Genomic DNA, 24,422 nt, shown 5'->3' with positions numbered 1-24,422 from the left:
CCCCTATTTAAATCCAACTTAGTTAAAACATAGTGTTTATCTATTAACTAGTTATATAGTAAACTTTAGAGTTAGGATCTTAATGAGGTCCATAGAAGTTAGCCATATCTTATCCAAAAAAACCTAGCTGTGAGTTTTGTCTTTGATTTTAAAAGCTTTTTAGTGGTAGCCAGTTTAATTAAGTTGGTTTATATTTACTTACACTATCTCCCTGCCATAACACTTTGAAGATAAGCACCAGTCTACAAACAAGGTTTGTGAATGCTAAATTCTTGTGTTTTATGGCCTCTTCAAAGTACTCACTAAGTTTAGTTAAGATAGAGATCTTAAAACAGGATGCATAGCTGCTATACCATCTAAGAGTTAACCAGTGTACTTTCAACACTGTAATGTAATCTGTAGTGAAAAACTGTCTATAGAGTCAACCACTGTTGCCAATAAAGCTTGAGCAGTCCAGCGCCCTGAAAGAAGGGACAAAGAGGCTGTCTCCATATGTACATTCGCCGACGCGCGTCCCTCTCCGATCGGGAAGTGCATGCTCCCTGGCCACCGGAGCTGGCCTCCGACACGAAAGGGGACTGGCATTGGAGCACACCATGAACAAGAAAGAAACACTATCATGTTCAGAGAGCAATTAACATTACCTTACTAAGAGGATAAAAGGGGGTTTATAAGGATATAAACTCCAGGATCCAAACCAGGAAATCATTCAGCAATTGTTTACATCTATACACTAGGTGCTGTGCAAAGTCTGGACACTTGAAAGTTTAAAAAAATTATGACAGGAATTCCCTGGTGGCTTAGTGGGTTAAGGATCCGGCATTGTCAAGCTGTGGCTTGGGTCACTGCTGTGGCACAGGTTCAATCCCTGGGCCAGGAATTTCCACATACCACCAGCATGGCCAAAATAAGAAATTATGAAACAATGCTGTCTATCGTGGCTTGAATTGTAAGCAACAGGGAGCCCCTTAAGGTTTTAAAGGAGGAGTCAGGGGATCTAGCCTTAGTTTTTTAGGAAGATAAGCAGGGCAGCCATGTGAAAGATGGAGTGTGATGCGTGACTGGCTGCAGAGAACAGAGGGAAAGCAATTCGAAACAGTGCAGGCAAGCGATGAGAAGGAATACGAATGAAGGCAGCAGCAGCTAAGATGGATAGTCAAGGAGTTCCCATCATGGCGCAGTGGAAACAAATCCGACAGGAACTATGAGGTTGCAGGATCGATCCCTGGCCTTGCTCAGTGGGTTAAGGATCCAGCGTTGCCAGGAGCTGTGGCGTAGGTCACAGATGCCGCTCAGATCTGGCGTTGCTGTAGCTGTGGCGTAGGCTGGCAGCTGTAGCTCCAATTATACCCCTAGCCTGGGAACCTCCATATGCCGCAGGTGCGGCCCTGAAAAGACAATAGACAAAAGACAAAAAAAAAAAACCCTGAAAAACAAATGGATAGTCAAGAGGTAAGGCCAGGGTTTCCAGCTTAGGTAAAATATAAATATGGGAATATATTTCTGTCTACCTATGGATTTTTCATTTTAACTTGTTTTGAAAAAACTATCAAAGATAGAGTACTCAGGAGTTCCTGTCATGGTGCGGCAGAAACGAATCCAACTAGGAACCATGAGGTTGCTGGTTCGATCCCTTGGTTAAGGATCTGGCACTGCGGTGAGTTGTGATGTAGGTTGCAGATGCGGCTCAGATCCCGAGTTGGTATGCTGTGGTGTAGGCAAGTGGTTACAGCTCCAATGACACCCCTAGCCTGGGAACCTCCATATGCTGTGGGTGTGGCCCAAAAAAGACGAAAAAAAAAAAAAAATAGAGTACTCAGAGTGATGAGACAATTTTGGAAGTAAAGTGGTGAGAATTGCACAACATGGTGAATGCAACTAAAGCTACTGAATTGTACACTTCGAAGTGGCAAATTTCATAGTTTAGCACAATAACAAAGAAATCTGGAAAACTCATCAATTTACATGCATTGTGATTTGCGTCTAGGGTGACAAAAGAGAGCTAGTTAACATCCCTTCAACTCAATTCCAAAAAGAATCAGCAAGCTTAAGGCATTCAGATGACAGCTTTTTTTTTTTCTTTTTATGGTCTCACCTGCAGAATATGGATGTTTCCGGGCTAGGGGTTGAATTGCAGCTGCAGCTGCTGGCTGATGCCACAGCCATAGCAACACGGGATCCGAGCTGTGTCTCCAACCTACACCACAGCTCACGGCAATGCTGGATCCTTATCCCACTGAGCGAGGCCAAGGACAGAACCTGCATCCTCATGGACCCTGTGTCGGGTTCTTAACCCGCTAAGCCACAATGGAACTCCAGATAGCAGCTTTTCAACTTCTAACGCTCAGCCTCACCACTAGGCACTCACTTGTCAGCTGCATGGCAGATTGTCCCACAAGTGTCAGCCATGTCATCCACAAGGATGGCCACCCGGTCCTTCACATCCCCCACCAGCACCATGCGGTCAACTTCATTGGCCTTCTTCCGTTCTTTGTGAATCAAGGCGAAGTCCACATTCAGCCGGTCTGCGATGGAAGTCACTCTGCAAAACAGAGTGTGCACGGTTAAAACCTGTGTGTGTGTGTGTGTGTGTGTGTGTATCTTAAGACAAAAGAAAGGAACTGAAGAATGGGCTTATTTTCTGGGGGAGAATACTCCTGGAAACCCAACAGTTCCTGGGGTTGGAGGAAAGCAACCATGATTGATTGGCATCACAAACCGGGGTTTATAGACTAAAAATGCATCCATTTCCTGAGAACAGTTTATGAATGTATTAGTCAAGCTTAGATTATAATTCGTTCTGAGTCACAGTAGGGGATAGACAGACACGCTCAGCCATCCCAGGAAGCGGTCTAATGCTAGGGTGTGTTTGTGTCCTGGACTGGCAGCAGAAGGGGAGAGAGGAGACTTGGTTAATGCCAGGAGTACAGATCATCCCAGTCTGACGTGCCAAGGTGAACCTGACCTTGGTGGGAAGAGGAGTAGTACCCAGCCTGCTCCAATGCCTGTGCCCTCATCACAGTCCCCTCAGTGACCCACCCACTGTCCATGTCAACTGTACCTGGACACCAAGCCTGGGAGTTCCTTTAATGACTGCTAGAAAGAGAGTCAGACCAATGAACTGGGCAAACCGAGCATCTTGCTGTATGGCCCACAAGTATCTTCAAATCAAAACAGAATTCTTTTTTTTTTTAATTTCAAGGTAACACAAACCAGACTAAAAGGTGGGAAAGAAGACAAATCTGGAGACAAAATACCATGTAATTCACTCTAATGGCAGTGCATTCGGTGTATATGACTGGGCTGCCCCTGTGACATGCACGGTCACGCTCCACTGTGCCATTCTTATGATGTGTGAAGAGGCCTGTGCTTTGGTTTTGTTTTTTAATGTAGTACTGATCCAGCCAGAGCATTATGTCCTGTTTCCCTTCTGACGATGGTCACCTATCTGAGTTTGTGCTAAATAAGGGAGAACCTGTGCCCTTGTAAGAGAGAACAAACAAGATTTGAACTACAACTAGGCAACATTTGTACCCTGATCTAAAGGACCCATACATATCCTGTGCTCTCCATTCCTCCTGTGTGGGCTCAGAATTACCAATCTGCTTGGAATGATTACTCAGATGAAACAGATGCCATGATCACAAGCATCCCAAACCATCAACTCAATGGCTGACAAGCTCAGTGACTGATAAAGAGCTAGAAAAAGTCACTATATTCTGGGAATCCCCATTGTGGCTCAGCGGAAATGAATCTTGCTAGTGGCCATGTGGATGAGGGTTCGATCTCTGGCCTCACTCAGTGGGTTAAGGATCCCGGATGGCCGTGAGCTGTGGTGTGGGTCATAGACGCAGCTTGGATCTGGCATTGCTGTGGCCGTGGTGTAGGCTGGCAACTGTAGCTCCGATTTGACTCCTAGCCTGGGAACTTCCATATGCCACGGGCATGGCCCTAAAAAGCAAAAAAAAAAAAAAAAAGTAAAAAAAGTCCCTATATCCTCGAGAGGAGAACTACAGTGCAAGTCACAATCACACCAGAATCTCTCTCTGTCTAGTCTCCAAACCCTGCCAAGACAGAAATGATAGCCACTCACTGAGAATATTGCATCGCTAAAAGAAAACTGTCAACAAAGAAACAAAATCATGTAGCAATAAATCATCCACTGAAAGTTTTTCTGTACCCAATTTTGGAAGGAAAATCCTGCTGGATTACTTATTTCGAATGTGACTGTTTTCTAAGCCCCCGTGGAAGACGTGAAAAGAATGCCCAAGACAAGGATGACAACCACCATGGGGGCGGGGGAGGTTTTCTAGGCTCTGTCTCTAGTATTACAGATGGTACGGTGACATGGGACTCACACAGCCATACATCTGGCTGGAGAAGGAACAGAACGAAGGCTCTCAGCTTATCAGTTCTGTTGAAGTTCCTGAAATAAAGAGGTTGTTGAGAAACCGTTATTCAAGATCTGAATGGCTTTTGGGAAGATCTGCATTCGAGTTTCCTAATCGTCTGTGTTCTGCAGCTCTTCATTCTATTTCCACAACAAGAAGGACACGTGGCGCGCTCTTGAATGCCTTACTAACGAGTGAGCCGCCGAGGAAATGAAAAGCACTTAGTCTGCGCCACGTGAGCTGAAGCACCGAGACTGGCAGGCCCTGGCAATCAGTTTGTTTAGAATGTTCAGAGCTTGCCTTTAAATATAATCACCACACTTTCTTTGCCTTCCTGCTTAATATTTTAATCCAAAGGATCAAAACGATCTGATGCATGAAGAGGTACGTGAAAGCTTAACTTGTTCGCAATTACCATGGGCTTTGATTGCAGGTGCCATGCATTAGGAAACCCCTCCTGCTGGTCAACAGCGTTGCTGACCCTGCACTGATGGGTTATGGTCAAGCCCCTGACAGCAGACTATTCAGTGCCCCCCGCCCCCGCTGCTATCTTAGCTTTTCGGTAGTAACTCAGGCAAGTCAAACAGGAGTGGGGAAAACCATATCTAGGACCTCCCCGGTAGCTCAGTGGGTTAAGGATCTGGTGTGGCCACTGCCATGGCTCAGGTCGCTGCAGCGGGCCGGGAACTTTTGCATGCCCTGGGTGTGGCAAAGCAAACAAAAAAACCCAAAAGCAAAACAAAAAAAACCCATATCCAGCCCATGTCCGGTTATCAGCACATCGACTCTGAAGTACAAGGCTATCACTTCTCAATATCTTGTAATAACCTATAATGGAAAAGAGTCTGAAAAAGAATACCTATGTATAAATAACTGAATTACTCTGCTGTGCACCTGAAACTAACACAACATTGTAAATCAACTTTAAGAAAAGAAAAAAAAAATTGTGATGGAACATGACAGAGAATAATGTGAGAAAAAGAATGTATATATATGTAAAACTGGGTCACTTTACTGTACGGCAGAAATTGACAAAATACTATAAATCAACTATAACAAAAAAAATAAAAATAGGGAGATCCCTTCGTGGCTCAGTGGCTAACGATCCCAGCTAGGATCCACGAGGATGCAGGTTCGATCCCTGGCCTCGCTCAGTGGGTTAAGGATCTGGCGTTGCCGTGAGCTGTGGTGCAGGTCACAGATGGGGCTCAGATTCCGTGTGGCTGTGGCTGTGGCATAGGCCGGCAGCTGCAGCTCCAATTCAACCCCTAGCCTGGGAACTTCTATATGTCGAGGGTGTGGCCCTAAAAAGCAAAAAAGAAAAATAGAAAGTAAATAAATAAAAATAAAAAAATTTTTTTAAATTTGCATGAAAAAAGACTGTCACTTTGACAGAAAAAAAAATTACTTTCTGACACAACTGAAAGCTTTTTCCAATTCAAAGTTGAGAATAATACAACTTGCAACCATACCTCTTAGCTCCTCCAGCATCGGGTGAGACAATGGTGCAGTTCCTCCACTCAGAGATGTTCTCTCTTATCCACTTGAGGACAGCTGGCTCTGCATACAAATTGTCCACTGGGATATCAAAAAAGCCCTGTTGAAAGAAGCTGGGTCAGTTTTGCCTCGTTTTTCCTTCTCTTCCTTTTATAAATGTTGAACACAAAGAGAACAGCAACTTGCCCAAAGGATACTTTCCTGTAACAAACAGACCAGAAGGCATGCCCAGTGGGGCCGACTGTGAAAAGAGGCTCCTGGAATCTGGGCTGTGCAAGAGAGCCTGGCCATGACGGGCAAAGCCAGCCCTGGGCTATCCTACAATGAACCATAGGCACATGAGCGAGCTCTCGGGAAAATGGCCAAGTCCAGCCAAGACCAGAAGTACCCAGCCAACAGGCAGACCCATGAGGAAATAAATATTTACTACCTTATGCCATTAAATGTTGGGCTGGTTTGTTAAGGAGCAAAAGCGAACTGGTAAGCCAGTTAGAGATGCTATGGTATATAAACTTAGTGGAAGGCATCTATCATAAATGGTCACAGAGAGAGAGTAACCAGAGTAACTAGAAGTCAGGGGAGCTGTGTTCTAACACTAGTTGCTAGAGATTAGTTGTATTTTACAACTCATTGGTTCCTCTTCTATAAAATGAGTATAATCACCTGTCCTATATCTCAGTGGATTCCCAAAAACCTCCAATGATAATGATTTCAAAGTCTGTATAAAGTATGAAATATAAGGTGGTATTCTGCTCCCCTAACTCTGTGTTTATCCTAGAAAGTAGGTTCCATTGTCTATGGCTCTAAATTTAATGATGATGGCGTTCCCACTGTGGCTCAGCAGGTTAAGAACCTGACATAGTGTTCGTGAGGATTCGGGTTTGATCCCTGGCCTTGCGCAGTGGGTGGGGGATCCAGCATTGCCACGAGCTGTGGTGTAGGTCTCAGACTCGGCTCAGATCCCGCGTTGCTATAGCTGTGGTGTCGGCTGGCTGGCAGCTACAGCTCCGATTCGGTCCCTAGCCTGGGAGTTTCCATATGCTGCAGGTGGGGCCGTAGAAAGAAGAAAATAAATTAAATAAACAAAAAATATATTTAACGATGACAATAACCGTTCCCACTTATTTGGTACCTTTAATCAGCCAGGCATTTTACCAAGTATTTAATATCTTACTTGATACTTCAATAACAAAGCAGTATATGTTCAGAGAAGTTGAATAACCTGCCCAAGCTTACAAAGCTAGTTAAGTGTTAGAGCCAGCATTCAAACTAAGTCTGATGCCAAAGCCTACCCTCTTCCCAGAGTCACAGACTGCCTTCCTATCCAACCACCTCAGTTCATGCCTAAGATCATGAACCATGCTTAAGGTGAGGATGTTGAAAATGTCTAGTTTATTTGAGCTATACTTGGGCAGTTTTTGCTTTGCTGTGCTCTTCAGCATTATCAATCCTCTTCTCCCCCCTTTTCCTAATCCCTAATAATTCCTAAGCCAACATTTAGCTTCCACCGATACCTGAATTTGAGAAGCATGCAGGTCCATCGTGATAATGTGATCTGCGCCTGCTACTGAGAGCATATTTGCAACAAGTTTGGCTGAGATTGGAGCCCGGCTCTAAATGCAGGGGAGGACAGAAAGAAAGAAAAAGCCAATATGAGAAGCAATTCATTTTGCTCAAGAAGCAGCTATTTATTATGCACCTACTGTGTTTAAGGCACTGCGCTGCCGGGAAACTCACAGAACGTGACACGGCCACTGACTCTGAATAGATCACAGCCTAGCACAAATATGAAGTGGAATATCGTTTTTCCAAATCAGGACACATATTTCAGAAAATACCTTCCTACCTTCCATTTTCTTCATATACATATTTTCAGCCTTGAATATTCAAGTGTTTCCAATGCTCAATCACTTAAATTAGGCAGACTCTAAAAGTCATTTTTGAAAGAATTTTATTAAAATCTCTTTTAAGGGAGTTCTCATCGTGGCTCAGCAGAAACCAATCTGACTAGTATCCGTGAGGACACAGGTCTGATCCCTGGCCTTGCTAAGTGGGTTAAGGATCCTGCGTGGCCGTGAGCTGTGGTGCAGGTCGAAGATGTGGCTTGGATCCCAAGTTGCTGTGGCTGTGGTGTAGGCCGGCAGCTGTAGCTCTGATTCGACCCCTAGCCTGGGAACCTCCGTATGCCTCGGGTGTGGCCCTAAAAAGCAAAAAATAAAAAATAAGGAGTTCCCGTCGTGGAGCAGTGGTTAACTAATCCGACTAGGAACCATGAGGTTGCGGGTTCAGTCCCTGCCCTTGCTCAGTGGGTTAACGATCCGGCGTTGCCGTGAGCTGTGGTGTAGGTTGCAGACGCGGCTCGGATCCCGCGTTGCTGTGGCTCTGGCGTTGGCCGGTGGCTACAGCTCCTATTCGACCCCTAGCCTGGGAACCTCCATATGCCGCGGGAGCGGCCCAAGAAATAGCAAAAAGACAAAAAATAAACAAATAAATAAAAATAAAAAATAAAAAATAAGAGCCTCTAAATATACATTTGATAATTAAGGAAGTTTTTTTTTTTTTTTTTGACTTTGGGCAAGTACCCCTGCTTCCCCTGATTAAAAAAAAAAAAAGAAAAGAATTGACAAAAAGGAGATTCCGATCCTACCTTATCCTTCTTATCTTGCCGGGCATAAGGGAAGCACGGGATGACTGCAGTAACCCGACTGGCTGAAGCAATCTTGCAGGCATTAATCATGATCAAAAGTTCCATGAGATTGTCATTGATTTCGCCACAGCCACTCTGAACAATGTAGACATCCTCTCCACGCACACTTTCGCCGATTTCCACACTACAGGAAAGCATCACAACAATAGATTTTAAAGCACTGTAGACAGGCAGGTCTAAAAAAACACGGCTTCCCCACTAGTATGCTATGAAGGGGTTACAGGTGCATGTGAACTTGATCCCCTGAGACTCCAGCAGATTCCCCTGGAACAGCCCCTATACCAGAACCAGTTTACTGCCTCAGTTCACTTCAGTGTACTATACACCTATCACCTATCTTTATAAGTGACATGACATGAAAAAGACTGGCTAAGGTACTTAGAAGTAAGTGGACTCTAATTTCAGCAGGCAGGCTATCTCATTTCCTATGTGTGAAAGCAAATTTGGTATGGTATCTAGGACTGTCACAATCCATATATAACCAAAGAAGTAGAGCTCATATTATGGAGTGAATCACTACCGTTCCATAATGATGCTTTCTACAGCAGACGGTACCACATCTGCCATACTGGCAGTTCACTGAACAAATTTGGTTGCTGTTGTTGTTGTTGTTTTTTTTTAGGGCCGCATCTGTAGCACATGGGAGTTCCCAGGCTAGGGGTCGAACTGGAGCTGCAGCTGCTGGCCTATGCCACGGCCACAGCAACTTGGCTGCATGCCAAAGCTTGGGGCAATGCCAGATCCTTAACCTACTGAACGAGGCCAGGGATCGAAGCTGCCATCCTGACGGATACTAGTCAGATTCGTTTCCACTGTGCCACAATGGGAACTCCCAACTGAACAAATATTAAATGTTTATATGCCCGTCGCTGTACTAGGTGCCAGGGACATGGTGGATAACAGATGTGGTCCTTGCCCTCATTCTGTGCTAACTGTAGTCTGGTCCAATTAGCAACTCTTCTTTTAAAAAAAGTCCATAGCAAGTTACTCTAATTATGGAGTAAGGCTATATTTTACGATAAAATGAAAGTTTTACGATTCATACTTGGATCCTTACCAAGAATAACTTATTAAAAATAATAAAAAAATAATAACCTCAGTGACACCTCAAAGCAACACCACTTCCCCAATTAATTCTCTAGGTGAGGTGGCAATGTGTGTGGGCACATGTGTATGTAGAGTGTGTAGATGAAAAGAAATGTGGATGAAGGGAAAATCTTCAACGAGATAATTCCATTGCCAGAAGCTGATATAAGAGATAATTGTTATTTAATATTTATTCCTTTCCAATCCAAGTAATAACTGAAAGGATCCTACTTAAAAAAAAATAGGGTTATAACACAACATTATAAGTCAACTACAATTTTAAGAAAAGAATTAGGAGTTCCCCTTGTGGCTCAGCAGGTGAAGAGCCTGACGTGGTGTCTGTGAGGATGTGGTTTGATCCCTGGCCCACTGAGAGTGGGTTAAGGATCTGGTGTTGCCACAAGGGACAGTGCAGGTCACAGATGTGGCTCAGATCTAGTGTGGTTGTGGCTGTGGCGTGGGCCAGCAGCAGCAGCTCCAATTCAACCCCTAGCCCCAGGAACTTCCATATGCTGCAGGTGCGGCCCTAAAAAGAGAAAAAGAAAAGAATTTTTTAAAATGGGGCTAGCGGAGTTCTCACTGTGGTGCAATGGGATCAGCAGCATCTCAGTAGCACCTGGACGCAGGACTGTGTGTTAAAGGATCCAGTGTTGCCAGAGCTGTGGCATAGGCAGAAACTGTGGCTTGGATCTGATCCCTGGCCCAGGAACTCCATATGCCACAGGGTGGCCAAAAGAGTAAAAAAAAAAGGGGGGGGGGGAGCCAGCTTCTATTGTAAAGCAAGAAAAATAAAAGCAAATGGTAAAAGTCAAACCAGAAACCAATTAGAACAGGGAAGTTGAGATTCCTTGTGGCCAGAACAAAGAAGAAAACACATTAGTTTGGGCTATCTGGAGATAAACTTTCAGGCACTGAAAAATGGGCAAAAAAGTAAATAAATAAACAGAAGGAAGGAAATAAACATAAGAGCAGAAACCAGTGAGGTTAAAAACAGTAAAACATTAGAGAGGAGTTCCCATTGTGGCTCAGTAGGTTAAGAACCCAACTAGTATCCATGAGGAAGTGGGTTCAATCCCTGGCCTCAATCAGTGGGTCAAGGATCCAGTGTTGCCACAAGCTATGGCATAGGTCACAGACACAGCTCGAATCTGGCGTAGCTGTGGCTATGGCATAGGCTGGCAGCTGTGGCTCTGATTCAACCCCTAGCCTAGGAACTTCCATATGCCTCAGATGCGGCCCTAAAAAGAAAAAAAAATAGATAAATAAAAAGATGAAACAATAGAGAAAAAACACTGAAATCAAAAAGCTAGCTCGTGGGGGGAGGGGAATCAATAAAATGGATAAACCACTTGGAAGATTAACCTAAAACAGAAATGTCTACCAAACTAACTAAACTACTAACCTAGCCTGAGAAGTCCACCAAACGTTTAAAGAATTAACATGAATTTTGCATAATCTTTTCCAGAAAATAGATGAGAGAAAACTTTCCAACTCATTTTGTGAGGCCAGTACTACCCAGACACCAAAGCCAGACAAAGGCAATATTAAAAAAAAAAAAAAAAAACTACAGAGGAGGAGGAAGAAAAACCTGGGTGTGCTTGTGGTGATAGAATGGTTTTGTATCTTGACTCCAGCAATGTCAGTCACTTCGTTGTTGCATTATACTACAGCTTTACGAGAAAACTGTACTTGGAAAAATTATGGCTGGGAACCTTGGGAGGACAGGATAGTGGGTACACAGGCTCTCTCCATCGTGTTTCTTTCTTTTTTTTTTTAGAAATTATCTTTTTTTGTCTTTTTAGGGCCACACCCGAGATATATGGAGGTTCCCAAGCTAGGGGTCAAATAAGAACTATAGCCGCTGGCCTACACCAGAGCCACAGCAACACTGGATCCTTAATCCACTGAGTGACGCAGGGATCAAACCTGCATCCTCATGGATCCTAGTTGGGTTTGTTAACTGCTGAACCACAACGGGAACTCCTCCGTCTTCTTTCTTACAATTGCATGCTCATCTACAATTACTTCAAAATTCAATTTTAACAAAAAGTGTATCATTATACCTGTGTATACTGAGTACACCATTAGTACAGCCCTCGGTAAAAGCTGAGGTCATAAAAGTATAACTAAAAACAAAGGCACTTCTGTAGTAAGTCAAAAGAAACTAGTCCAGGCCTATTTTATGAGAAACTGAGTAATGCTGTAAGGGAATCTGGAGAACTCTGGTTTTAAGTTAATTTGAGAAATGGCTCATCTCAAAATATGTTCTCTCTAGTTTTTACCAGGCATCTGTCAAACTGTCTTCCTTTCCAGCCCTTGAATACACCTTTTCCCACCTCCAAGCCTTTGCACCATCTTCCCACTGCCTGGAATGTTCTTCCTACAAGTAACTCGTTCATTTCTCAGGTCTCCAATCAAAATAGTTCTCTTGCGGTGCAGTAGGTTAAGGATCTGGCATTGTCATTATAGCTGCCCAGGTTACTGCTGTGGCACAGGTTTGATCCCTGGCCAGGGAAATTCCGTATGCCGCAGATTGGGCAAAAAAAGAAGAAAAAAGTCACAGAGTTCCCACTGTGGTGCAGTGGATTAAGAATCCAACTGCAGTGGGTTAAGAATCCAACCGCAGGTGCATGTTCCATCCCCAGCCTGGTGCAATGGGTTAAAAAAAACCTCCATTCATTAAGAACCTGTAAAATCAAAAATGACTTGAAAAATATCAACCAGGGGAGTTCCTGTTATGAAAAGAATCCGACTAGTATCCATGAGGATGTGGATTCGATCCCTGGCCTCACTCAGTGGGCTAAGAATCCAGCATTGCTGTTAGCTCTGGTGTAGGCCAGCAGCTGTAGCTCTGATTCAACCCCTAGCTTGAGAACTTCCATATGCTGAGGGTGCAGCCCTAAAAAGCCAAAAAAAAAAAAAAAAACCCAAAAACCGAAAAGTATCAACTAATTGCACTGTAGGAACCTTATTTGCATAACGATTCAAGCAAATTGTTAAAAAAAAAAAAGCACTTTTGTGAGGCAAGTAAATTTGAATACTGGCTAATTATTTGATTTTTATGAGATTACGGTTAGTTTTTTTAGGCAAGAAAATGCCATTGTGACTAATGAAATATATAAGGGTGATATAATATCAGTTGGCTTCAAAATAATCTAATTGTGGGGGATGGGGGGAGGGGGAATAAAAGATGAAACAAGATTAGACCTGCTAAACTGGGTGATGGGTGCCATGGCAGGGAGATCATTGTACTAGTCTACTTCTGTATATGTTTAAATGTTTCATAACTAAATCAAATAAATAAAACGACCTCTCCAGTTATTCTTTCTTGATCCCAGTTATTCCCTTCGGAACACTTATTACGATTTCTCATCACCTTTTTTTTTTTTGGGCGGGTGCACCTGCCCCAGGCTAGGGATCAAATCGGAGCTACAGTTGCTGACCTACACCACAGCCACAGCCACCCCAGATCCGAGCCACATCTTCGACCTACACCACAGCTCAGGGTAATGCCAGATCCCTAACCCACTGAGCGAGGCCAGGGATCAAACCTGCGTCCTCATGGATACTAGCCAGGTTTGTCACCACTGAGCCACAACAGCAACTTCTCATCATCTTATTTTTTATGCACTCGTTTGTCTCCTCCACTAGAATGCAAGCTCCATGAAAGCAGGGACAAGTCTGTCAAGCACCACAGCCAGCCAGTGCCAATGACACGACAAATGAATGAATGAGTGCAGATTAGACTGCCTCATGCATCTGCTCACCTTAGAGTATGATCCTCCTGTGGGCCTGCTATTGTGAAAATTTCAAAGACTGTTTCTCATCCTCCACAAGGTAACTCACCTTACACTAGAGGTAAGTAGGTCTAGTGTGTTTCTTCAAAATGGTTTTTTTTTTCTTTTTTTGTCTTTTTGCCATTTCTTGGGCCGCTCCTGCGGCATATGGAGGTTCCCAAGCTAGGGGTCGAATTGGAGCTGTGGCCACCGGCCTACGCCAGAGCCACAGCAACGCAGAATCCGAGCCGCGTCTGCAACCTACACTACAGCTCACGGCAACGCCGGATCCTCAACCCACTGAGCAAGGCGAGGGATTGAACCCACAACCTCATGGTTCCTAGTCAGATTTGTTAACCACTGAGCCACGATGGAAACTCCTCTTCAAAATGTTTTGACAAATCTGCTCATGCCCTTTTACAGATACCCAGCGGACAGAGATTTAATTTTGAGTGGAACTACAACCTGATGGGCCCACAAAGAATTTTCTGGCGGGATCCTGAAGCAGTGATGCCAAGCAACATAATGAGCCATACAGCAATTCTGTGGACACAGCTGAACAGACATCTATTAATCGGCAAGATCGGCCTTCAGAAACAACTAAATCTGTCGGCAATGTCAACTACGCTAATGCCAAAACTGCTTTCTGGAGATATTCTTCAAAGTTCAAATGCACAGGCAGGAGGGAGCCAGGGAGGGCTTCCTGGAAGAGCAATCTGATGTTTTCCAAAGTGTAGGCCTAGGTGGAGTTTCCTGGTGGCTCAGTGGGTTAAGGATCCAGTGTTATCCTGTGGGGAGGGTTCGATCCCTGGCTCAGGAACTTCCACAGGCCTGAACTTCCCAAGGCATGCCACTGCCCCCCCCCCCCAAATAACATCACTGTCCAATATGGGAGTCACTGGCCGGGGGTGGTTACCGAGCACCTGCAATGTGGCTAACATGACTGAGTAACTGAACTGAGAGGCACAGTAAGTGTGAAATACATACCTTATTGTGAAGGCAGTATAAATAAAAAAAAATATGTTTATACTGACAACATGTTAAATTTACTCAAGTGGACAGGACTGAATGGCACCTTGTGGAGGCGAACCTATTCTGCAAGTTCCTCATTGCGATAGGCCCAAGTCAAAGGCCAAGGGAGTTTAGAGGGGCTTCCAGATCTCCTTTACTGACACTGCCTGCCCTCCGAGAGGTTCCAGGCTACGAGGCCCTTCTGTGTTTTAATGGTGCACAACTCTAGGGTCCTGACCGAGGACGTCAAATATCTGAGTGACTTCAAAACCCAAGAGAATTTAAGCCCTGCCCACAGTCACCCCCTCCACCTCACCTCCTCAACGAAGACCTCCACTTCTTTGGAGGATGGAAGTTAGGCACGCTGATTGCCAATAAAAAGCCAATCGTGTCCTTTCCATTGGGCCTCCGAAGCCTATGGCTCTTGTTGCAGTCAAGAACACAGACTATCATCTGTGCTCCAGACATTCATTCAACATTCAGGCTGTTTGATTAGGAGCAAGGGAATTGCAGTCTGACAACTGATCCAAGACAGTATGAGGGACGGGTTAATTATCTCTTCTAAAGCTGGCTTATTATCAAATTAGACGAGAAAACAACAAACTTAGACCAGAGTGGCTTATCTCCCTTTACCAATGCCTCAACTATCAAAGTCAATATTAAAAAAAATCCACAGAATTGCCTAATTGTTCATTACGTTACTCATTATCACTTTATTTACGGATCCCATCCATCAAATTCATAGAATTTTGTGCCTGGAAGTATCTCAAGAGTTATGAAAATGAAAACCACATAATCCATTGCATATGCCTTTATCCCTTTATCCCTTTGGCTGCCAGGAAGCCAAGGGATACAGTTTAAAGTAACACTAAATAAACTTCAGTAATCACTTTATGCCAAATTCTTGGCACAATTACTATAGTCCTTTGTTCTAATAGGCTTCTTTCTGATCTATATACTTAAACTTTCTGTACCTGTGACTACCATAAAAAACACTTTTAAATCCTTTCTTGAAAGCAGGAAATTAAATTTTATAAAACTAAATTTTCACTGCCAACTTAAACATCAGAGAGCATTTGCTAAACACATAGCTTTAGTAGAAGTCACACACACACACACACACACACATATTCTATGAGTTCCCTAGTGGCCTAGAACCGTCACTGCTGTGGCTTGGGCTACTGCGGCTCAGGTTCAATCCCTAGGCTAAGAACTTCCACATGCTGCAGGCCTGGCCTAAATAAATAAATAAGTAAATACTTTTAAAAAGAAAAGAAAAGGGAGTTCCCGCTGTGGCAATGTGTGTTAATGATCTGGCACTGTCTCCATGGCAGCTCGGGGTTTGGTCCCCAGCCTGGCGCAGTGGGCTAAAGATCTGGCATTACTGCAGCTGTAGCGTAGGTCACAGTTGCAGCTCAGATTTGATCCCGGGCCCAGGAACTTCCATATGCCACAGGTACAGCTGAAAAAGAAAAAAAAAAGGAAGAAGAAAAAGGAGTTCTCACCGGATTAGTAGATTATGGATCCAGTGTTGTCATGCTGTGGTACGGGTTCAATCCCTGACCCGGAAACTTCTTATTTTACTGTATGTAATTCTAGTCTCACAAATGAAGACCCATGCTTCCCTCCAGTTAGTACTATAATGTGTGGAGTTTCATAAAGCCTACTGGCACCCCACCCCCCCCACCCCCGCCGGCAAAAAGCCCATCAACTACACTCAGACTACATAGCTTGGTCAATAGACTATTCAATGAAATCCTCAAAAAAACCTTAATGTTACTCCTATGGTTTCCTCTAAGTCTAAGAGATAAGTTAGCAGTGATGGATGGCAGAACAATTGATGGTGTGCCTAAAACCTGTCTGCTCTTAATATAATCTACCAGGTGGAAAGATCTGGCTTAGCAATTTAAAGGGTAATACTCCTAGTTCTTTCCCTCTAGCTAATGGCATGTTCTCCACGTGGTTCTGGGCCATTGATTCTCCCAGATGTTCTGGGGAGGCCAGACAACTGGCTACGTCCATTCAGTGAGAAAAACCAGTTTCTCCTTTACCTTTAGCATCAGACATAAGTGCAACTGACTAGCATGGGATGTTTAACACAGAAAGAAAATAAAGTGAATTTAAAAGTGTCTTAAGGAGGAGTTCCCATCGTGGCTCAGCAGAAACGAATCTGACTAGCATCCACGAAGACGTAGGTTTGATCCCTGGCCTCGCTCAGTGGGTTAAGGATCTGGCATTGCTGTGAGCTGTGGTGCAGGTCGCAGACATGGCTTGGATCCTGCGTGACTGTGGCTGTGGCATAGGCCAGTGGCTACAGCTCCGATCCCTAGCCTAGGAACGTCCATATGCCACAGGTGAGGCCCTAAAATGACCAAAAAAAAGTGCCTTAAAAAAAAAAAGTTCTGGAGTTCCCGTTGCGGCTCAGTGGTTAACGATTCCGACTAGGAACCATGAGGTTTCAGGTTCGATCCCTGGCCTTGCTCAGTGGGTTCAGGATCCGGCGTGGCCGTGAGCTGTGGTGTAGGCCAGCGGCTACAGCTCTGATTAGACTCCTAGCCTGGGAACCTCCATGTGCCGTGGGAGCGGCCCTAGAAGAGGCAAAAAGACAAAAAAAGAAAAAAGAAGAGGGGGGTTATTATGGGATTATATGAAATCACATGTATGGAGCGTTTCAAAATTGTAAAGCACTACAAAATCTAAAGAATCTTTCATTCCAAAAAAAAAAAAAGTTCTTAACTTGGTGTTTCATATCACTGGTACTTTTGAAAAGAATAAAAGCGCCTTTTGATTGGAAGTATTCTTAAGAAAAATCTCAAGAATTTAGAGGGAGATATTGGCACATGCAAAATACATGGGATTAACTAATAAAGGATATAGTTCCTAGGAAAATCCAAGACAACCACGGTTAAAGTCATCCCCCTCTCAACCTATCCAGAGTAACCAATTAAAGTTATTTAACAATACTGAAGAGAATTGAAGAATTAGTACATATAGCAAAACATTTAGTATATATTAACAAAAAAGACACCTGGACTGTGTCAAGTTTTTGGCTATTGAGTGAAGCTGTTAAGAACATTCTTTTATAAGTTTTTTCAAGTGGATATGTGTTTTCATTTTTCAAATAGACATGTGTTTTCGTTTTGCTTGAGTAAATACCAAGAGAATTGTTGGGTCATAAGAGAGGTGTATGTTAGTTGTTTAAGAAACTACTACACCAGGAATTCCCTTTGTGGCTCCACAGCTAACGAACTGGACCAGGATCCATAAGGATGTGGGTTCATGAGGAGCTATAGCTCTGATTCGACCCCTAGCCTCCTGGGAACTTCCATATGCCACGTGTGCGGCCCTAAAAAGCAAAAAAAAAAAGCAAAAAAAAAAAAGAAAATTAAAGAAACTACAACTACTAGCCCTTTTTTTAGGGAATGCTTGTACACTGTTCCCTTGTACACTGTGGGTATGAATGTAAACTGGTGCAACCATTGTGGAAAACAGTATGGAGGTTCCTCTAAAAACTAAAAATAGAACTACCACATGATCCAGCAATTCTATTCCTGGGTATATATCTGAAGGAAATGAAGATATCAATTCAAAAAGATATACGCGCCCCAATGTTGACAGCAGCATTATTTACAATGGCCAAGATATGGAAGCAGCCTATATGTCCATCGACACAGACAAATATATACCATAAAGAAGATAATGGTATATATATATGCAATGGAATACTACTCAGCCATAGAAAAGAATGAAATCATGCCATTTGCAACAACATGGATGGACTTGGAGGGTATTATGCTAAGTAAAATAAGTCAGAGAAAGACAAATACTATATATTACTTACACATAAAAAGTAATATATGGTATTATATATTACTAAAAAATATAACAAACTAGTGAATATAACAAAAAAAAGGAAACAGATGCACAGATATAGAGAACAAACTAGTGGTTACCAGTGGGGGAAAAGAAGAGGGGAGAGGCAAAGCAGGAGTAGGGGATTAAGATATACAAACTTAGGACTTCCCGTCGTGGCGAAGCAGAAATGAATTCAACTAGGAACCATGAGGTTGCGGGTTCGAGCCCTGGCCTCGCTCAGTGGGTCAAGGATCTGGCATTGCTGTGAGCTGTGGTGTAGGTCGCAGATGTGGCTCGGATCTGCTGTGGCTGTGGCTGTGGTGTAGGCCAGCGGCTATAGCGCCGATTAGACCCCTAGCCTGGGAACCTCTATATTCTGTGGGTATAGCCCTAAAAAGACAAAAAACAAAAACAAAAGATACACCAACTTCTACGTATGAAATAAATAAATGACACGGCTATATTATACAACACACAGGGAATACAGACAATATTTTATAATAACTACAAATGGAATATAATCTTTAAAAATTGTGAATCACTATATTGTATATCTGAAACGTATATATAATATTGTACATCAACCATACCTCAATTTAAAAATTTAGTACATTCAAAGGTTTCAAAGGCCAGAGTTTCTGCTGTGGCACAGCAGCTTAAGGATCTGGCTTGGGTCGCTGCTGAGGGACAGGTTCAATCCTCAGCCCAGCGCAGTGGGTAACGGATCCGGCATTGCCACAGTTGTGGCGTAGGTTGCAGCTCCTGCTCAGATTTGATTCCTGGCCTGGGGACTTCCATATGCCGTGCGTGTGGCCCAAAAAACCCCAAAAGTTTCAAAAGCCAGATGAAATACTCTATCAGCAAAAAAATTAAAGAACAATACCCAGAGCTGGGGAAGTTACTTAACCACTGAATCTTAGTTCCTTCGACCATAAAATAGGGATAGTGAAAGTAATCCCTCACAGTAGTACTGAGGGGATTAAATAAAAGATATGTATAAAGTGCTTAGCACAGGAATTAGCACATTTTAAGCATTTACCATATATTAATGAATATTAATATTACTGTTATTGCTGATATGGAGAGACTTGTTCAACTTTTTTGGAAAGGAATTGGGCAATGGGTATCAAAAAGCCTGAAAAGTGGTGCATACCTAGTAATTCCCCTTCTAAAGATTTACCCTAAGGAAATAATCAGAAATGGTCAAAAGATTGATATTCAAGCGTTTTATATAAAAGAATTAGAACAAAAATTGTAACTATCTGGAGTTTCTGCTATGGTGCAGTGTGTGAAGAATCCGACTGCATTGGCTCGGGTCGCTGAGGAGGTGCAGGTTCCACCCCCAGCCCAGTGCAGTGGGTTAAAGGATCCGGTATTGCACAGCTGCTGCATAGGCTGCAGCTGCAGCTCAGATTCATTTCGTGGCCTGAGGACTTCTATATGCCAGAGGTGTGGCCATAAACAGGGACTTGATTATCTAAAATTATAGCAAAACCATGACAAGACTATAGAACCATTTAAAACAAGGTAGACTAAAAATTAAGGGGAGAAACTATTCAAAATATATATTGCTAAGTGAAGAAAGCTACAGCCTGTTTTACATTGTTTAACAAAGCACATAAACACACAACCATCTAGAAGGTCATAAATCAAAATATGAACAACTTATCTTGGGTGGTGGAATTGCTTGGGCTGTCTTTCTTCCCCCTTGTCCTGTCTACATTTTCCACATTTTCTGCAATACCACCACCACCCCTTACCAACAGTGTGCATTTACTGTGTTGGACAATATTATAAGAACGTTACTTCTACTTCATCTAATCCTCACACTAACTCTGGGTAGGTACTACTTTACAGATGAGATTACTGAGACAAAGAAAGACTAGGGATTCAAATCCACCTTCTCCAATTCCAGAGCCTGAGCTTTTAACCTCTATCTGTTGTGTGTCATACATCCACATCCACACACACACACATACACGTGTGTTTCCTCCAACGCTGGACAGCAAAAGAGTGAGCCTGACTTCAGAAGAGAAGCCACTCTACTCAAGAGAGCATCAACCCCTGAGCTTCTGCCAAATTGTAGCAAAAGAGCAAAACAGTCTCATCTGAGGATGGGCTCTGCAGTTCCGCATCTGGTGACCCACAGCACCCACTGAGCTGCCCTGTCCATGACCTTTAGAGCCCAAAGAGTCAGACAGGGCAGCAGTTACCACTTCTACAGTGCAGAAAAGCCAAAGGTTGGGGGGTGGGGGGAGCTCCATAGGCAACATATTCGATTATGTTCAATGAAGATTTCAGAACATCTATGGAACTAAAAAGCTAATCATTAAGCCAGAAACAAGGCAACCTAACCAGTCAGCAATTTTCCACACTGGGCTGTTTCTAAGCATGTCTGGTTGTTTAAAAATGAAATCAGCCCTTTATCTCAGAGAAGTAGATTGGGACTGCTGCTAATTTCAATAAATCAATCAGTAGAACACTAAATTGTTCTCCCCCTCTGCTCTCCCAATACCGCCTCGGGTTCTGATGTGTTGCACCAGGCAAAGGGTGCACAAGGAAAAATAAAGTCTTTGTAGTTTTCTTAGAAACCCAGGAAAAGGACTTAATCACCACAGTTCTCTAAGGGGACCAAAAAACACCTCTGAGTGAAAATCATTTTTGTCCCCTAGCTATACGGCCACTTGCAAAGGCTGGTCCTGTTTTGTCTTTATTACAGCCCATGAGTCATAATGGTGTGGTTAAAGTTAAAGGCGGCAGTTTGGCTAGTTTCTTTCGACTAAGGTATTGCCTGGTTACAGATGGCATCAGTGTTTGCACTATCATTTGCATCACAACCAATGGCACGGATGATCAAGCATCCAGCAGGAAGCTGTCCACTACAGATGAATGCTTTTATCTGCAGGGTCTAAAAAGGATGGGGGGAGCTACAATTTGGTAATGAGTTTAAAGAAAGAAAAAAGGAAACAAAAGCATAGAGGGAAAAATGTTCAAAGCAATCTTCACTAATTTAACTGATCATTGGGTCTGGGGTGAACTTCCCCCTTAACAGATGACTGGCTGAATCTATAAGACAGTGGGCACTGCTCTGATTCGATCAATGGGGTAACAACAAAACACAAAACACCTATCAGAACCAGAAGATGCTCTGGTTAGAGGGAAAGAGTATAAAGGATCAGGTGACCAAGTTATCTTATAAGAGGGCCCCAAGATGGGGGAGCAGGGTGGAACTCGGAGGGAGCAAATTTAATTAGCAATGAAAAAAATTCATTGCAATGCACTATGCCTTCCTGGCCTTCCTCTCCATCTTTCCTTGATTATCTTAATAACATTCAGGGATAAAACTGTTTCCTAAATTCCCCACACAGCGTCAAAAGAAGTGGGCAAGTTCAGGATAGCCTCTGGTACTGAAAATAGGCTTCTGCATTGTCTGTATCAATAGCTACACTTGGAAAAGTCGAGGATTTCAGAATTAAGGTTCCCTAAGATTTTCTGGATCGCTCCAACTGAGATGCTGGCAATCAGGATGCAGTTAATGCATCATTTTATCCGTTCGACTAGATTTGAGTTAAGTATGGCTCCGATTCTAAAGATGTGAAGAGCCAACGCCTGCCAATCTGAGGGAAGTCCTTGGTAGTAATTTTGGCGCCCTCAGTACACAATATCAATCTCCCTCAACACAAAATCCGACCGACACCGTTTCGAATTGAAAAGCTGCTTCTTAGACTCTAGGAGAAAGCCTAGGAGGACTCAGTACGCAGTAGGATCTCCCATGCAAGCCGGCCTAAGCTCTGAAGAGAACCCAGTCCGGTCTGGATGGCTCAACAGCGAAGCGACAAAGCCACGTGTCCCCACTGCCGAGCCTAGACGTGTTTCCCCTCTCGTCGCTCTAGGGCAGCCTCCATCCCCGCGTTGGGTCCTCCAGCCCCTGCCGTCTAAACCCAGCAGCTTCGCCTCCTGCTCCATCTTGACTCCACCCCACCGCACGGTGAGAACTAGCGTGACCCTCCCGCGAGAGGTAAAATAACGGAAACAGCCCGTGGGGCACGCTCGCTACCGATCTGCCCCTTCCCCCCCACCACCTCGGCCCTGCGGAACTCACGCGGTGGCCCCATCCCCCTACCCTCTGCTGCCCAAGTGTGACCCTGTCCGCCCCGGCAGGTGAGGCCGGTCGGGTCCCAACTTCATCCTCACCAAGTCTCCTGGTTGCTGAATTTCTTAGTCACCACCTTGCCCAGTTCCAGGCCGAGGCGGTCGGCAATTTTCTGGGATAGGTCCTGGTGGGAGCTGCCGCTGAAGATTTTGATATTCGGCATCTTGGCCAACTACCCTAGGCTCTCTTTGTTGAGCGATCCCTGCTGCTGCCGCCTAGATCCGAATTGAGTCGGCCCGGAGACTCAGTACTAAGCACTTCGCGTCGCTACTCCGCCATCTTACATTCCCGCCCGGCGCGCGACTCTAAATTGCCCGGAGCCGGGGAGGCGGGGTCAGCAGGGAAGTTTACACCCCGCCCACCCCGATTAGCTGAGCGCGAGCGAGGGGGCGGATCCTTGCCGTAGTTCCGCCTGCCTCCGGCTGTCTCAGGTACTGACTGGAAGCCAATGAAGGGGGCGAGGCTAAGGAATAGCCCCGCCCCCTGTAGCAATTCTGTCAATTCCGAAGAGAGCCGAGACACCCGCGCTTGGCTGGGGGTGGAGGGATGCTGGTGACGCATAAGGCCAGACTTCTCCCGCAAGCGGGAAATCAGCCACGCTTTTTTTTTTTTTTTTTTAATTTTTCTTTCAGCACATGAAAGTAAGTTTGGCTTTGGTTTACAGTTTCTCTTAAGAATATCTATTTATTAGGAGGGCAGCCCCGGTTCGTTAGAATGAAGGAAAGATTTCTGAACATGAGTTTGCATGTTTCTGAACGTGATTTTTATCTTTTTGTGAGGAAGAGGCTGAATTAAAGCACGTTTGCATCACTGACAGACGCCCATAGCACAGGCTCATCCAAAGGGCAAACAAGCAATTTCAGTGTCGCCTTTGCCTGGAAGACAAATACCAAGGGGAAAGTGACTGTGAATCATCCAGAGGCACTGCAAGAGATGGATGCATTTTGTTTTTAGCATTGGGACCAAGCATGTTCAGACAAGCAGAGGAGTAGAAAATTATGAATTTTTCGAAACGTCTGAACAATAAAGGTCTGACTTACCTGACCCAGGGAAAGGAGAGAAAATATGCTTACAGGACTTCAGATAAAGAGCCTCGAAGGAATCAGAAAACCTGTTTTTTGGTCCTGCCCCATTATCCTCGGCATCATATTCTATGTGTTGCTAATGTGTCCTTTTACACCACTGTTTTATTATTTTTACTTATTTTTTTAGAGCTGCACTGTGGCACATGGAGGTTCCCAGGCTAGGGGTCGAATCGGGGCTGTAGCTGCTAACCTACACCACAGCCACAGCAAATCTGATCCCATTCGCGTCTGCCACCTACACCAGAGCTAGGAGCAACGTTCCATCCTTAACCCACTGAGTGAGGCCAGGGACTGAACCCACATCCTCATGGATACTAGTCTGGTTTGTTACTGCTGAGTCACGACGGGAACTCCTGTTTTATTATTTTTATAATGGTATCTGCTCATTAGACCAAAGAGGGCCTTTATTCTCCCACCACATTTTCATTAAACATACCAAATCATGGGTTAGAAGAGAAAAATCATACAATTTTAGAATCATACAATTTTAGTTATGAGTGCCATAATGCTCCTAACTACAAGCTGTAAAAATAGAAGGGACTTCAGAAAGCATCTAGTCTACTAGCTTTATTTTACATACGGTGAAACTGAGACCAGAGATGGGAAGGAATTTGTCCAAGTGGCAAAGGCAGAAAAAACATGTAAAACATCATCCCAGCTCTCCCTTCCTGCCATTTTCAGCAATGCCCATGGAGGACTTCTCCTTTTGACCTTTTGTCATAATTTTACACGTTCAGGAATTTAATATAGGCCCCGGTGTATAGGAATGCTTGAAGAAGGATGTAGACTACGAGGCAGAATATTAGTAGACTTCCATCGCATTTCATTCATCAAATATTTACTGAGTGTTTCATTGCATAC

At 44.0% G+C, this 24,422-nt stretch overlaps 1 protein-coding gene across 1 annotated transcript in view; it reads right to left on the bottom strand.

Moving 5' to 3' along the window:
* The window catches only part of PRPS1 (phosphoribosyl pyrophosphate synthetase 1), a 28,448-nt gene extending 5,665 nt beyond the window's left edge, over window positions 1-22,783 (bottom strand). Inside the window, exons 1-5 of the mRNA XM_003135301.5 lie at window positions 22,518-22,783; window positions 8,536-8,719; window positions 7,403-7,501; window positions 5,864-5,988; window positions 2,369-2,542 (exon numbers count right to left, since the gene is read on the bottom strand). Coding sequence (XP_003135349.1) covers window positions 2,369-2,542; window positions 5,864-5,988; window positions 7,403-7,501; window positions 8,536-8,719; window positions 22,518-22,639 — 704 coding nt within the window. The 5' untranslated portion in view covers window positions 22,640-22,783. The remainder of the gene's footprint in view (window positions 1-2,368; window positions 2,543-5,863; window positions 5,989-7,402; window positions 7,502-8,535; window positions 8,720-22,517) is intronic.
* Between the last annotated feature and the right edge of the window lie 1,639 nt (window positions 22,784-24,422).

Source organism: Sus scrofa, chromosome X (genome assembly GCF_054392235.1).
Source record: "Sus scrofa isolate SSC_HxYL_T2T_F1_AM1 chromosome X, Sscrofa_HxYL_maternal_Yorkshire_Landrace_v2.0, whole genome shotgun sequence".
In the NCBI taxonomy this organism is placed as follows: Eukaryota; Metazoa; Chordata; class Mammalia; order Artiodactyla; family Suidae; genus Sus; species Sus scrofa.
This window is presented reverse-complemented; position numbering and strand designations above follow the sequence as displayed.